Below are 14,710 nucleotides of genomic sequence, written 5' to 3' on the forward strand. Positions count from 1 at the left end.
CCCAGACAGTATGCATTTCCTATAAACAAGCAATTCTCTTACATAACCACAGTACTAGCAGAGAAATCAGGAACCTAACATTTTACATTATTATGATCTCATCCACAGACCCCATTTAAGTTTTGATATTTATCCAGTAATGTCATTTCTAGCAAAAAGATCCAATTCAGGATTAAGCAACTGCACTGAGTTCTTAGTTCTCTTTGACTCCTTTAATCTCGAACAGTTCCTCAGTCTCATCTTAACTTTCATGATCTTGACACTTTTGAAGCTTACAGGCCAGCCATTTTGCACAGTGTCCCTCAATTTGAAGTTATCTCATGACTTAGCTCAGGTTATGCATTTTTGGCAGGACTACTGCAGAAGCAATGCTGTGTTAACTCTGATCACTTGGTTATGGCAGTGTTTGCCAGATATTTCCACTCTAAAATTATACTCTTTCTCTTTGTAATTAATAAGTATGTAATGGGGGGATACTTTGAAAGTATGTAAGTATACCATTCTTCAACAAACTTTTAAATTAAAAAAAATTTTTGTGATAAAAATACACGTAACAAAATTTGCCATTTTAACCATTTTTAAGTGTACGATTCAGTGGCATTAAGTACGTTCACAATGTTGTGCAACCATCTCCATTTTCAGAACTTTTTAATCATCCCCCAGAGAAACTCTGTATCCACTAAATAAAACTCCCCAATCTCCCCTCTTACTAGCCCTAGTAACCTCTATTCTACTTTCTGTCTCTATGAATTTACTTATTCTAGGTACCCCATATAAGTGGAATCACACAGTATTTGTCCTTTTATGTCTAACTTATCTCACTTTGCAAATTTTCAAGGTTCATCCCATGTTAGATCATGTGTCAGAATTTCACTCCTTTTTATGACTGACTCCATTTTATGTACATACCACATTTAGTTTATCTATTCATCTGTCCATCAAGTTGGACACTTGAGCTGTTTCCATCTATTAGATATTATGAATAACGATAGTATGAACATTGGTGTACAAGTAGCAGTCTGAATCTCTCCTCAATAAAATTTTGCCCACTATTTTTAGCATCCATTAATGTTGCTTGGTAGAATTACTATCATGCTTGCCAAATAGTGATATTTTCTAAATCCATCACTCTTCTATAGTTTAGTTTCTTTTCCTTTACCTATCTACCTACCTATCTGAACTCAAAGACTCCTATCTTACTCAATGAGTTATAACCTGTTACTATTATTATTAATTTTGATGCTCAAATTGTCCCAAAGTTGGCCACGTAAGCCCTTTCGATTTGGCTCCTGTAACCTTCTGATATATCCCTGTCATTTTCTGAGCACTTCTTTGCTTTCTGGCATCAGATGTTCCGGGCTCATCTTGTACTTTCCCTGCCCTAGCCCTAGAATCAGTCCTTTTCCCAAGAAGAGTTTTTTTTTTTTTTTTTTTTTTTTAGTGGGGAAAGGTATTTAGAGTATCAGGTATGCTCATTGCGATCAGGATGTCACTGCCCCCCAGGTCCACTCTGTCGACAGAGTTAGGCAGTATGCTCATACACTTATATACATACACACAACTCTATATTCATTTTTATTTGTAAATCCATATACAAACATACACTCTAAATGTTCACAAAGATGCTCCAATTCCAATTCAATACCATAGGGTTAATTCTAGACTTCTTCCTTTCCAAAGTTATAACTCTGTTCTCCAATAGTGAAAAATCTGGTTCTTGTTTTCCTTATTTAATACTATACTTATTTAATCTATCCCCCTACATGTAACAAATCTCACCGCTGCTCATTGCCACCCTGCACACAGGTGCACTACTCACCCTGGTTGGGTTCCTACCCTATGCCAGATGGCCCTGAGCTATCATTTTCCCCACAGTCAGGGTCATTTTTTCAAAATAATTCATATACCATAAACTCTGTCCTCTTAAAGTATACAGCTCAATGGCTTTAGTCTCTTCATAAGTTTAGGAACCATCACCACTTTCTAATTCCAGAATACTTTCATCACTCCAAAAAGAAACCCCATTCAGGTTCATTTTTCTGCCCTGGAATTTAGACCCCTAAAATTCCTGATCTCTGGCATTCATTTTAATCCTGTGCTTCCTGACTGCTACACTCTTCCCATACAATTAGCTTTTAACGCAATTTTCTTTTTTCTTTTTTAAGAGCTCAGCTTTTTATTGAACGTGTTACTAAAGAGGTTTAGTCAAAAAGACCAAAGCCCATGTCATCATCAGACTCTTCAGATTCTTCTTTCTTTGCTTCCACTTTCTTCTCCTCAGCTGGGGCAGCAGTGGTGGAGGGGCCAGGACCTCCTGCCGGTGCAGTCCCAGACGCTGGGGCGGGTCCACCTGCCCCCACATTGCAGATGAGGCTCCCGATGTTGACACTGGCCAAAGCCTTTGCAAACAAGCCTGGCCAGAAAAGTTCAACATTTACACTGGCTGCTTTAATGAGGGCATTGATCTTATCCTCGGTGACTGTCACCTCATTGTCGGACAGGATGAGCCCCGAGTAGGTGCAGGTGAGCGCTGAGTCGGAGGCCATGGTGCGGGCGAGTGCTAGGCAGGGGCTGCCGGGCATGGTGCAGTCGCCAGATGAAGTGAGGGCCTACACCCCAATGCGGCCTTAGCTTCCTCAGAAGGACCGAGCACCTTAGCGGCAGCTGAGGAAAGCGTAATTTTCTTTCTATTTAGGCTGTTTTTCAGTGGTTACCAACTACAGGAATTATTCTTTTTCACTGAGGGATGCTGAATAATGTCAGTGTGAGGTTTTTCCTTGGGCTCAATTTATTTCCAAATAGAGAATTTACAGAAATTTATAGACATAAAAAATAGCCAGGGAACTCAAGATGATCTATTTTAAATGTGAGGCAGAACTAATTTACCTGAACTGAATATCCCTTTACATTAACTTGATTCATTGTCAACATTGTTTCAGATTCTGTTTTATGTTCAGATGCATTCGGTCTAACCTGTTAACAATCCACAGTAGCACATATCCTATATAGGATATTACAAAAATCTTTTTTTTTTTTTTTTGGAGTCAGATATGTCCTTCCACCATAGCAAGCATTAACTAGAGTATCATACGGTTTGATGCTAAAATATAATAGCTTAATTTTTTAGGATATTCAGCGTTACACATTAAATCACTCCTAATGGCAAGAAAGTGAGGTTTATGTTCTTATTATTCAATTTAACATTTATCTTAACTTCTCTACTGAAGTCACAACTTGCAGGTCAGAGGAAGGGACTACAGGTGTATCCTTGTATAGTATTATTGAACTCAAGTGCTCCATCTGTGGAAAATCTATATAGAATTCTCACTGAGGACTTCCCTGGTGGCACAGTGGTTAAGAATCCGCCTGCCACTGCAGGGGATATGGGTTCAAGCCCTGGTCTGGGAAGATCCCAGATGCCATGGAGTAACTAGGCTTGCGCACCACAACTACTGAGCCTGCGCTCTAGAACCTGCGAGCCACAACTACTGAGCCCATGAGCCACAATTACTGAGCCCACGTGCCACAACTACTGAAGCCCTCGCGCCTAGAGCCTGTGCTCCGCAACAAGAGAAGCCACCACAATGAGAAGCCCGTGCACCACAATGAAGAGTAGCCCCCGCTCGCCACAACTAGAGAAAGCCCATGCACAGCAACGAAGGCCCAATGCAGACAAAATAAATAATAAATTAATTAATTAATTAAAAAAGAAAGTGCCTAGATTGGCATTCAAACCTAATTCTACCAGCGTTAAAGTCCCATTAAAAAAAAAAAAGAATTCGCATTGAAATTACGCCAGAGTAGAAAAACAGGATCTATATTCCCTTCCCTACTTCTCTGCAAGAGGCAACAAAAACGGATTTCTCTGCCACAGACCAGAAAGATATCCCAGGGGCTTTATTACCTCTATAATGTCCAACATTATAGACAGTTCCTTATCTCTCTACCTCTGCCCAACTATGATACTCTAACATAAAATCTCAGGAAAAAGCTGTGTTACAAATGCATGCAAATGCATCTTCAAAACAAATACCCTAAATCTAAAAAATAATACAAATGAATGTATATACAAAACAGAAACAGAGTTACAGAGATAGAAAACAAACCTGTGGTTACCAAAGGGGAGAGGGAAGGGTGGAGGGACAAATTGGGGGTATGAGATTAACAGATACAAACTACTACATATAAGTAGATGAGCACCAAGGGTATACTATATAGCACAGGGAATTATATCCATTATCTTGTAATAATCTATAATGGAATATAATCTGCAAAAATACTGAACCATTATGCTGTGCACCTGAAGCTTACACAAGACTGTAAATCAACTATACTTCAATTAAAAACAAACAAATCCCCTATCCATCATTCAAGCAAATTTCCACCTTTAAACCCTTGCTATGAAGAATTTTTCATTTCGTTACCACAGTGTGTAGAATTTCTAAACTACTGAGTCAACTATTTAATATTATTAAAATTTATCAACGTCTACTATGATAACAAGAATATTTATAGCATATGAAATTTGAAGTAAACAGTTTCAGGTTAAAATGCTAAATGTAATTATGAAGACATCTATAATAAAATGTAGAAGTCCCTGACCTCTTTAAATTTCACAACATACTACTACACTATATACAAATGGCAGGCAAGAGGCTATAATTATATTATTATTTCATGCATTATTTGCAAAAGTCCAAAAGTTACTCACTTAAGAAAGAGGCTAGGGGAAAAGAAACCAAACTCTTCTTTTTTCTTCTAGGCTCTTATACTCATGTACTCTTAGTCTTATTATATCACTCTATTTCTCTTAAGTGCTTTTTTTTCCTAAATATTAGTTTCTTAAAAAGATGCTAATATTTATTATTTTTAAGAAGTCTACAAGCTCATATACTTTATATACATTAAAGTATTTATGGGAGAAATGATATAATGACCAGGTTTTGCTGAAATTACTACAGAAAAAAATGGAGAAGATATAGATAAAACAAAGTTGTCAAAATTATTGAAGCTAGGAAATGACTACATAGTAGTGCATTATTTTATTCTCTGTTTGTGAATGTTTGGAACTTGAGGAAAAAACTCTATGCAGGGAAGTTTCTTTTAAATAACTTAGCAGTTCTCAACTGGTGACAATTTTGCCCCCCGGGGAACGTTTGGCAATGAGTGGAGATATTTCTGGTTGTCACACTGTAGGGAGCGGTGCTGCTACTGGCATCTAGTAGGTAGAGGCCAGGGACTCTGCCAAACATCCTACAATACACAAGACAGCTCTCCACAATAAAGGATTATCTAGCCCCGAAAGTCATTAAATAGTATTGAGGTTGAGAAACCCTGAAACAGCTAGAATCACCTTATCCTTTAAAATATGTCAAATTGGATGAACTCTTAACACACAGTCAGCAGGAAAACCAGTGTCCAACCTGTTACTTCCATGGATTCTTAAAATTACTTCAATTTCTAACTTACAATGAATTTTTAGTCTTTGGGCTATTTCTTTCCTGAGTGTAGGGTCTGTTTTCTGCACTACTAGATTCTGCTGTAATCTTTTCAGTCTTCAACGAACCTTAGTCTTATGGTGGTGTGTGGACAGGACTTTACTGGGGTTACAGTGAGCTTGTTAGGGGTGGGGGATTATATCATGACACAGAACAATTAAATGAAACTAAAAAATGATATATCTCAAATTTTCAGATTATCTTTTATTAATTATAATAACAGCTAGCACATATGGGGATTAATTATATGCCAGGTACTGTTTCTAAGTACTTTATATACATTAACTCTTTTAATGATCATAACCACCCTATGAGGTAGGCACATATATCCCCTTCTTATGAATAAAGAAAGTGAAGCACAGAGGGATGAGTAACTTACCCAAATTCATAAGCTAATAAGTAGCTGATCCAGGAAATCTGGATCTAGAACTCAGGCTCTTAACCCCTAAGCTCTACTGTCATCCTTGATTCCAGTCTCTCACCATTTTGTTGGGCATCACTTCCTACCTCCCCTCTGCCCAGGGTATTTGTTCAAAACTCTCAAAATTCCTCTTAAATCCTCATACCAAATATTTTACCTATCTTTCTGTCTCATCCATGACCATCCAGGCGATGTGAAGAAGGTGTCATCTTCATAACCAAACACGCCCAATTAAGGTATGTCCCTAAACAAAGACAGTACTTTTCTTGAGTGGAATTCTACTGTGACTCCTTATAATAATGATGAATTTGGAGTATGATACACAACAAAACAAGATGGCTGGTAGGTTGTTGGAAAATAATCACCGTGACACTATTATACACAAAATAAATCATATCATTCATACATTATGTTGATTAAAACTCTTGAAATTTATCTTGGCTATTTGGGAGCAGTGTGTTTATGCAATAGGCTTTGCTCCCAGAATACTGAATGAGGAATACAGCACCGTAAAACTAAAGGATTCTTATGCTTGGATATTTTTCCACAGCAGAAGTGGTTATTGAATGTTTATCAAATGCCTTTTTTAGCCTCTATGAAGAAAACTAGCTGTTTTTATTTCTCTTACAGCTATTAGTATGATGAACTATTTTAATGGATTTTGTAATTTTGAAAAGCTTTCATTAAAGTTAATAGGAATTATTATTAAACATTAAAAAAAATAAAGGATTTAAAATTCACATGGGAATGGAAAGGTCTAGGAACAGTAAAGAAAATGTGAAGAAGAATGACTGCTATTACTTAATATCAAGGTTTAATCTAATGCTAAAGTAATTAAGACAGAGTATGTTTGGTACAAGCACAGACAAAATGACCAGGAGAACAGAATAAAGAATCCAGAAACATATCTATACATGTATAATCACCTTATTTGGACAGAGATACCATTGCAATATTTTAGTAATCAAATGGTGTTTTCAATCATTGGTGACGGATCAGTATGTATGAATAAAAATGAAATCTGTCCCAACCTCATCCCATACACAAAAATCAATTCCAGGTGGATAAAAGACCCAAATACGAAAGATAATACATTTTCTGGAAGATAGCCTAATAGAATAACTTCATGAACTAGGACTAGGCAAAGATTTCTTAAACAGAACACAAAAAAGAAAAGATGGGTAAGTTTATTAATGAGAAAAACTTCTGTTCACCAAAGACTCCATTAAAACAGTAAAAAGGGGCTTCCCTGGTGGCGCAGTGGTTGAGAGTCCGCCGGCCGATGCAGGGGATACGGGTTCGTGCCCCGGTCTGGGAAGATCCCACATGCCGCAGAGCGGCTGGGCCCGTGAGCCATGGCCGCTGAGCCTGCGTGTCCGGAGCCTGTGCTCCGCAATGGGAGAGGCCACAACAGTGAGAGGCCCGCATACCGCAAAAAAACAAAACAAAACAAAACAGTAAAAAGGCAAGCCATAGAGTGGGAAAAATATCTTTAGTTCATACATCCAACAAAGGACTTGTATTTAGAATATACAAAGAACTCGTACAAATCAATAAGAAAAATAAAGACAATACGATTAAAAGATGAACAAAAGAAATTCCACACGGGAATTTACAAAACTCCTGTTTTATACAAAATGTTCAACATTGTACGGAAATGAAAATCAAAACCACAATGAGATACCACTACGTATGTGTAGTGCAGGATAGCACACAAAAGAAACAAACCAAAAACACCTGATAATATGGGGTAAAAGGACAGTTAAATCCTGTTGTACTGGTGTGAATGTAAACTGGTAGCATCAAATCTGGAAAAAAATTTAGACTGGGGACTGAAACCCCATGACCCAGCAAGTCTACTACTAGGTATATACCGAAAGGAAAAGTATATGTAGGGGCATCAAAATAGATGTAACAAGCATTCACAGAATTGTTCATAATAGCCAAAGTTGAAAATGTCCATCAACAGTAGACATACAATGAAATATGACAGCAATGAAAGAGAATCTCACAAACATACTACTAAACAAAAGAAGACAGACTCAAAGGAGTACATACTAAATGACTTCGTTTATATAAAGTTTGAAAACTGGTAAAAGAAATCATTGATGATGCAGTCGGAACAGTGGTCAAGCTTAGAGGGAATGGATTATGATGCAGAGGAAACATGAGAAAAGGTTATGAGGTGCCGGTAATGTTCTATGTCTTGATTTAGGTAGTGGTTATACAAGTGTGTTCACTTCTGAAAATTTCATAGAGCTGCATAATTATTATTTGTATACCTTTCTGTAATTATGTTATATTTTAATTTTCAAAACTTACAGAAAATGTATTAAGGACATAGGACACTGGGTTTGAGAATGAAACAATATTCACAATACTTTTTTTCCTCCAAGAAAGGAGTCTACAGCTATGAAAAATTAACTAATGCTATATATAATTAAAAATTGAGTGTAAAATAAAAAATTATCTGACCACTCCCCTCTTACATCCGTTAACTTAAAGTGGAGCAATGACCTAAGGATAGAGAGAAGCCAGTATATATACAAGAAGTATTTTGTAAATTAAAGGAAGTAGTAGAGAGCACAGAGAAAGAAACAAACTTGTTCTGGAAAGATGGAGGAAGAAAAGGAGGAAAGAAGGTTTTCTGCAGGAGGCCATACTTGTTTGATTTTTTAACAGTAGAGTTAAGGAAAAAGAGCAGAGGGAGGAGCAATTTTCAGATTCAAATTCTGTAAGACTTACCAGTTCAACACAAAGACAGAATTCTGAGATCAAAACTGAGTAATATAGCATATTCAGTATTGTTTTAAAAGAGTGTTTTAAGTTTATTTCTGGAATAATAATATTGATAGTTGTACTAGTAGTAATAATAACTTATTGAGGCATTACCGTCTGGTACTTTCCTAAGTGCTTTACATGTATTAAATCATTCAATCTTCACAACACCTTCCTTATCGTACAGATAGTAAAAGTGAGGCACACACAGATCAAGCTTTTGCTCGCCCACAGTTACACGGTTAGGCAAGTGACAGAGTCAATGTTGAAGTCCAGGCTGCCTGGCTGCTGAACTCATTATTTTGCCAGGAAATATGTGATTATTAAGGACAAATTGTTTAAATGGTTACTTTATTTATTAATGGGATCCAGCAGAATAACCTCCATGGACAATACAAGAAAGCATGAATTAATTCAATAAATATTTACTAAGTACTTTCTGTGTGTCCAGCACTGTGTGAGGTATTAGATCACATTTGTGAACAATGGGCGCAGTCCCTATCCCTTAAGGAGCTTATAGTCTCGTGGGGAAAAATGGAAAATAAATAATTTGAATCATAGCAAATTAAACTCTGAGAAATATAATGCAGGCAAGAAATAGGATGCTGTAAAAAAGCAAATGCTGAATATTTCAGAATATTTTGGTGTTTTGATGACATCAATTTTCTTTTCAGAGATGGTTTATACTTTACAACATTTGCAAAAAGTATTTTTTACTCTAAGTAGCCAAACTGCAGAGGGATTAAACAATGATTAAAACTGTGCCAAGAAATGAATTCATTTCTTGGATACAATTAGCTAATGTATCCAAATCCCTAATCTGTATTCCTAACATGGCAGGCTACACATAGAACAGTTCCACAGACTCTTAATTCTCAGCATTCTCTTAGTATTTTCTCATCGGGCTGTTTACATTTTCCTTTATGATCTGTTCATTATAAACTGCTTGTTCTCATCTATTTCAAGACTCAGAACTTCGTACTACATTTAATCAAATAAAGAAACCCATGCTTTCTCTCCAACAGAGTTATAAAACCTGTGATTAGCTTGGCCCAACTGCCAAAGCAAACCTGGTTATATTTTCATTTCTTAGTTCTTAAATGGCAACCTAAATTTCTCCTTTTCTGATGAACATTGGAAATGGGTGACCGACAAAAGCAGTGCTTCTGCAGTTTGCCGCAGGAAGTGCTAAAGTGGAGCTCTACCACATCCTCCCCACACTGAGCTCCTGATCGTGAGAGTCACTGCCAGTGATCCAGTGATCAAGAATCAAAGCAACACCACTAGCCCATCTCTACTCATAGAGGCTGACCTGAAAGCATATCCCTACACTTCTTAGTTCCCTTGGGCATAACTGAAGAAGCGGGGGAGAAAATACATGAAATGACTGTTGATACTGTGGGGTTGGTATATGGGAGGTTCTTTGGGTAGGTTTAAAACTTCACACGATGAAAGATGGTTTTGGCTTGGCCATGCGACTTTATTTGGACCTTGGAATGTTATGAGCAGAGGCTTGAAATGTGCCTGAGCAGCTGGGCTTGCGTTCTTGTGCTCTGGTGATCCGCCAGGAGAAAGAGCTTCTCTCCAGTGGATGCCCCTTCATCCTGGGCCCCAGAATGAACACCCACAGGCCTGAGCCCAACTTGAACCCCAGAGCTGCTCAGCCAACCTGCAGCCTGAGACAGAGCCATCCCAACCCACACTTGCAAATCCATGACTAAAAAAACTGCTTATTTTTTGGTTGCTCTAAATTTTAGGGTGGTTTGTTACACAGCATTATTATGAGCATTTACTTTTTAGGTACTTAATTTGATTCAAATGCAACCATAACTTATTAGTAGACCAAAATGAAACCCTGGTGATTTCTCTTACCATGTATTTTCTGTTCAGTATAACCATTCTCTCATTCTCAACCACTCACCTTCATACCCACTCACTTCTAGCTGTCATCTTATTCCAGGACTCTATTCTATTTCTTACTCACCTATTGATCTTGTCTTTTTAAAGATGTAATTTACATACAATAAATTATATTCCAATAAAGTGTGCAATTCAATGAATTTTGACAGATATATACATCTGTGAAACTACCACCAAAATTGAGATATAGAACATTTCTATCATCCCCAGAAGTTTCCTTAGGTCCCTTTGAAGTCAAACCCTCTCTCAAACCCTAGCCACAGGCAACCACTTTTTCTATTATCAGAAACAGAAACCACTGCTTTCTGTTATCTTAGTTTATATCTTCTATAATTTTATATAACTGGAATTAAATAGTGTATTTTCTCTTTTGTCTGGCTTCTTTCGTTCGGTTTTTGAAATCTATCCATGTTTCAACAGTTTGTTTCTTTTTATAGCTGAGTAGTATTCCTTCGTATGGCTATACCACCTTTTTTTTCTTCCTGATGATGAACACTGGGTTATTTCATATACAATAGTTTTTTGGCTTTTATATATGAAGAAACTACGAATATTCTTATAAAAGTCTTTGTGTGGATATATATTTTAACTTCTCTTGGACAAATACAAAGTTGTGTAATGGCTGGGTTATAAAGTTTAAACATTTAACTTTGTAAGAAATTGCCGGTTTCCAAAGAGGTTGTTCACACTCCCAAGTAGTGTGTAAGAGTTCTAGTTGCTCCATATCCTCGCTAACGCTTCGTATTGTGAGCCATTTTGATTTTAGCCATACCAATGGGTGCAGAGAGGTATCTCACGGTTTCACTTTGCAATTTCTCTGATGACTAAAGATACTGAACACCTTTTCATGTATTTACTGGCCATTCTTATATCTTCTTTTGTGAATGTTTCTCCAAATCTTCTATACTTTAAAAAATTAGGTTCTCTTCTTATTATTTGTAAGGGTTCTTTATATTGGATACAAATGTGTCAGACATATGTATGCTAATATTTTTCCTGTTCTATGGCTTGCCTTTTCCTTTTCTCAAAAGTCTCTTTTGAAGAACAAAAGTTTTAAATTTAGATAAAGCCCAACTTTTAAATTTTTTCTTTTATAGCTCACACTTCTTTTGTCCTATCCAAGAAAACTCTGCCTACCTTAAGACTGCAAAGATTTGCTCCTAGATCTTACATTTAGGTCTATGGTACTTTAAGTTAACTTTTGTGCATGGTATGATGTAAGGACTGATGTTCACTTCCCCACTGAATTTCCCTGACACCTTTATTGAAGAATAATGGAAGTCCTTTAACTTTGCTGTTCTTTTGAAAAAGCACTGGGGCCACTCTAGGTCATTTGCATTCCTATAAAAATTTTAAAATCATGTAAATTTCTAAATTTATAATCATGTAAATCTTATAAATTTCTACAAACATTTTTTTCTTGGAATTGTAGTAAATCAAAATCGCTACTTTAGCAATACTGAATCTTCTAATCCATAAATGATATCTTCATTTATTTGGATCTTTATCTCAGCACTGTTTTATTTATAATTTTTAGTGTACATGTTTTGTTAAATTTATCCCTAAATATTTCATGATTTTGGATGTTACTGTAAATGAAGTTGTTTTTAGATTTAATTTTCCAATTGTTCTTTGCTAGAATATAGAAACACTCCTGATTTTTATATACTGACCTCACTGTCCTTCTTTTATACTTACATAAATGCATTTATATAAATGTTATTGGAAATGTATCTTGCAAGTATTAGTCTGTGTTTGTGTATTGCTCTGCTAGTATATAAACATATTTATATAATATAAAGGTAGTTAGAGTTGGGGTGGGAATCTCCATGTCCACATAGAACACTGACATATCGAGGCAGCTTATCAGAGGCTTGCTTTACACCAAATTTGGGAGAAACAATGATGAGACACTCAGGTATTACCTAGTTCTGGCATTAGGATTCTTCAACAGGAAAGGAAGATAGTCACAGACTATCTTCTAAATTCTCAGGCAAGTCCATAAATACTGACATATATGGAAACTTTTTTTTAGTGCTCCTAGGGGAAACAATTTGGGGTGGAAGACGAGATGCCACTTCCAGTACCTTCGAACTTAACTGCAGGAACCTGGTTCTGAGTTCTTCCAGCTGGGGATAAAGGTAAGGGGAATAGAGGTGGTGTAAGGGTGTAAGAAAATGAGGCTAATAAAAGAGCTGTAAAACCAGGGGTACTGTACAGAACCGAAAGAGTAAGTTAATTCTAATTTAGAAGTCTGACAAGAGCTGTAATACTGGTATACTAAAAAAGCGCTTACCTCACACAGCACAGCTTCAGTGCCATGAGATGACTAAATCAAAATCAGTTAATGTGGAAAGTGATACACCACCAAGGCATTAATAGATTCCAAAGTCATGTCAAGATCTGCCTTTGTCACTGGGAATGATGTTATGTGAAAAAACGGTATGGAAATAAATGAAGACCACCCAAATAAGAACAAGAAAAGGCTATTTATTCAGAGCTTGCTATAGCAAGGGAATCAGCTACTATCACTTGCACCTGGAGGAGACTTAAAGGCAGGCAGAGGAGTTCAAAAGCTTTATAGTGGGAAAAAAAGGAGAGGCTTCAGGTCATGCCCTGATCGGAGGCACCTGGCACAGAAGAGCTGAAGGTGGGCTAGCTAGAAGCGTCCTGCATGACCGGCTAGGTGTGTGTATTTAGCCTTCTCTGGTTACTCCTAAGCTGGAAGTGAGGGCAAATACTAGGGAAGCTGTCAGTTAAAAATCAAGCCCTGGTCATTTAGTTCCAATAGTTACAGGGGTTACTTTTGGCTTCCTGGACTGGTTATTAGAGATAGTAGTCTTACTTCCTACAAGTCTGACTTGTAGATAGTAAGTTGGGTTCCTAGGCTATCTGCTGCAAATTGGGTGTCAGAACTCTATTTTTATACATGGTCTGGTCATTGTTATATATATTCAGTTTCTCAAAGGATAGTGTTAAGCCTATTCATGTATTTATTTTCTTTTTCCTGACCTCTGAGGATAAATGTGTCACATTTGGCTGGCAGATATTTTCCTGAAATCCTCATTCTTTGTTTTATACTCATTGATTATGTTCTCTAATTACATTTATTACAATTCACTCGTAGCTGACTGATCTCAGTTGGCTGCCAAGGCCGAATTCTTATCTAGTGAAGCTTGAAGCCCCTTCCCATATGCTAGTCACATTGGCCTTGTAGGTAGGTAGACGTCTATCAATGGAAGGAGAAAGTTTAGGAATTTAAAGCAAATGAGATACCACAAATTAAAAAACCACTGAAAGAAATACTACTTCCCCTTTCTCAACACCATAGTGAAATTACATTATAAGCACAGATTAAGAAATCATGGTTCCAGCTGTTCACACTCACAGGCCCCTCTGTAGTAAATTAGAAAAAGACATATTCCTAAGTAGAGAGAAAACCATGTAATTTACACATATTTATAACATACTAAATTTTTTTTCATTTTGCCTTCCTCTGACTTTTTAGGTTCATTTCATTCATTCAACACACACTGAATGAAGACCTACTATGTATTAGTCAGTCACTGCACTAGGCACTGTGGATACAGTGGTAAGCATAAAGGAGAAAATGTGTAAATTGTCCAGATGAGTGTTTTTGGTCATTTTAGTGTGTTTTTTTTTTCCTTCTTTTCTTCTTGTTTGAATATTTAAGAAGAAATGATTTAGGGATAACTGTTATTCAAAAGCTTTCATTAGAGAAATGCTGTGATGATTCACTTATAGTTTAATTCTTTCTTCTCTCTAAGGCAGAGAGCATATAATCTGGGTCATTATAAAAAATGTTACTTGATTAGGGACCAGATAAGGCATGTGTTGTACTAGAGAATTCATTGTATAGAATAAATTTTAACTCAGAAAATAAGCATCGTTGCTCTGGTAAGGTACCAGAAAACAGCATCCATATTTTATGTCCTTGACTGTAATGGAAGTTTTACTTGTATACAAATGAATTCTAACCAGAGTTCTTTCACTTTAAGACTTATACACAGGGCTTCCCTGGTCGCGCAGTGGTTGAGAGTCCGCCTGCCGATGCAGGGGACACGGGTTCGTG

At 36.8% G+C, this 14,710-nt stretch overlaps 2 protein-coding genes across 10 annotated transcripts in view; both read right to left on the reverse strand.

Annotated features, from left to right (window-relative positions):
- The window catches only part of TANC2 (tetratricopeptide repeat, ankyrin repeat and coiled-coil containing 2), a 357,539-nt gene that overhangs the window by 157,087 nt on the left and 185,742 nt on the right, over window positions 1-14,710 (reverse strand). The gene's annotated exons all lie outside the window — the stretch shown is intronic.
- On the reverse strand, window positions 1,505-2,656 carry LOC115845394 (large ribosomal subunit protein P1-like). 2 transcript variants are annotated; one of them, XM_060290796.1, is made up of 2 exons: window positions 2,476-2,656; window positions 1,505-2,400 (listed from the first exon to the last, which is right to left on the reverse strand). In XM_060290796.1, the coding sequence occupies exons 1-2, from the start codon at window positions 2,580-2,582 to the stop codon at window positions 2,202-2,204; spliced, it is 306 nt and encodes a 101-aa protein (XP_060146779.1). In that variant the 5' UTR covers window positions 2,583-2,656; the 3' UTR covers window positions 1,505-2,201. The 2 variants fall into 2 exon arrangements, with proteins under 2 accessions (XP_060146779.1, XP_060146778.1); XM_060290795.1 differs by having other exon boundaries at window positions 1,505-2,656.

This window comes from Globicephala melas, chromosome 20 (genome assembly GCF_963455315.2).
Source record: "Globicephala melas chromosome 20, mGloMel1.2, whole genome shotgun sequence".
NCBI lineage: Eukaryota > Metazoa > Chordata > Mammalia > Artiodactyla > Delphinidae > Globicephala > Globicephala melas.

Excerpts from the sequence above, each read along its gene's own strand:
- LOC115845394 (XM_060290795.1), bottom strand. The coding sequence starts at position 2,582 with ATGCCCGGCAGCCCCTGCCTAGCACTCGCCCGCACCATGGCCTCCGAC.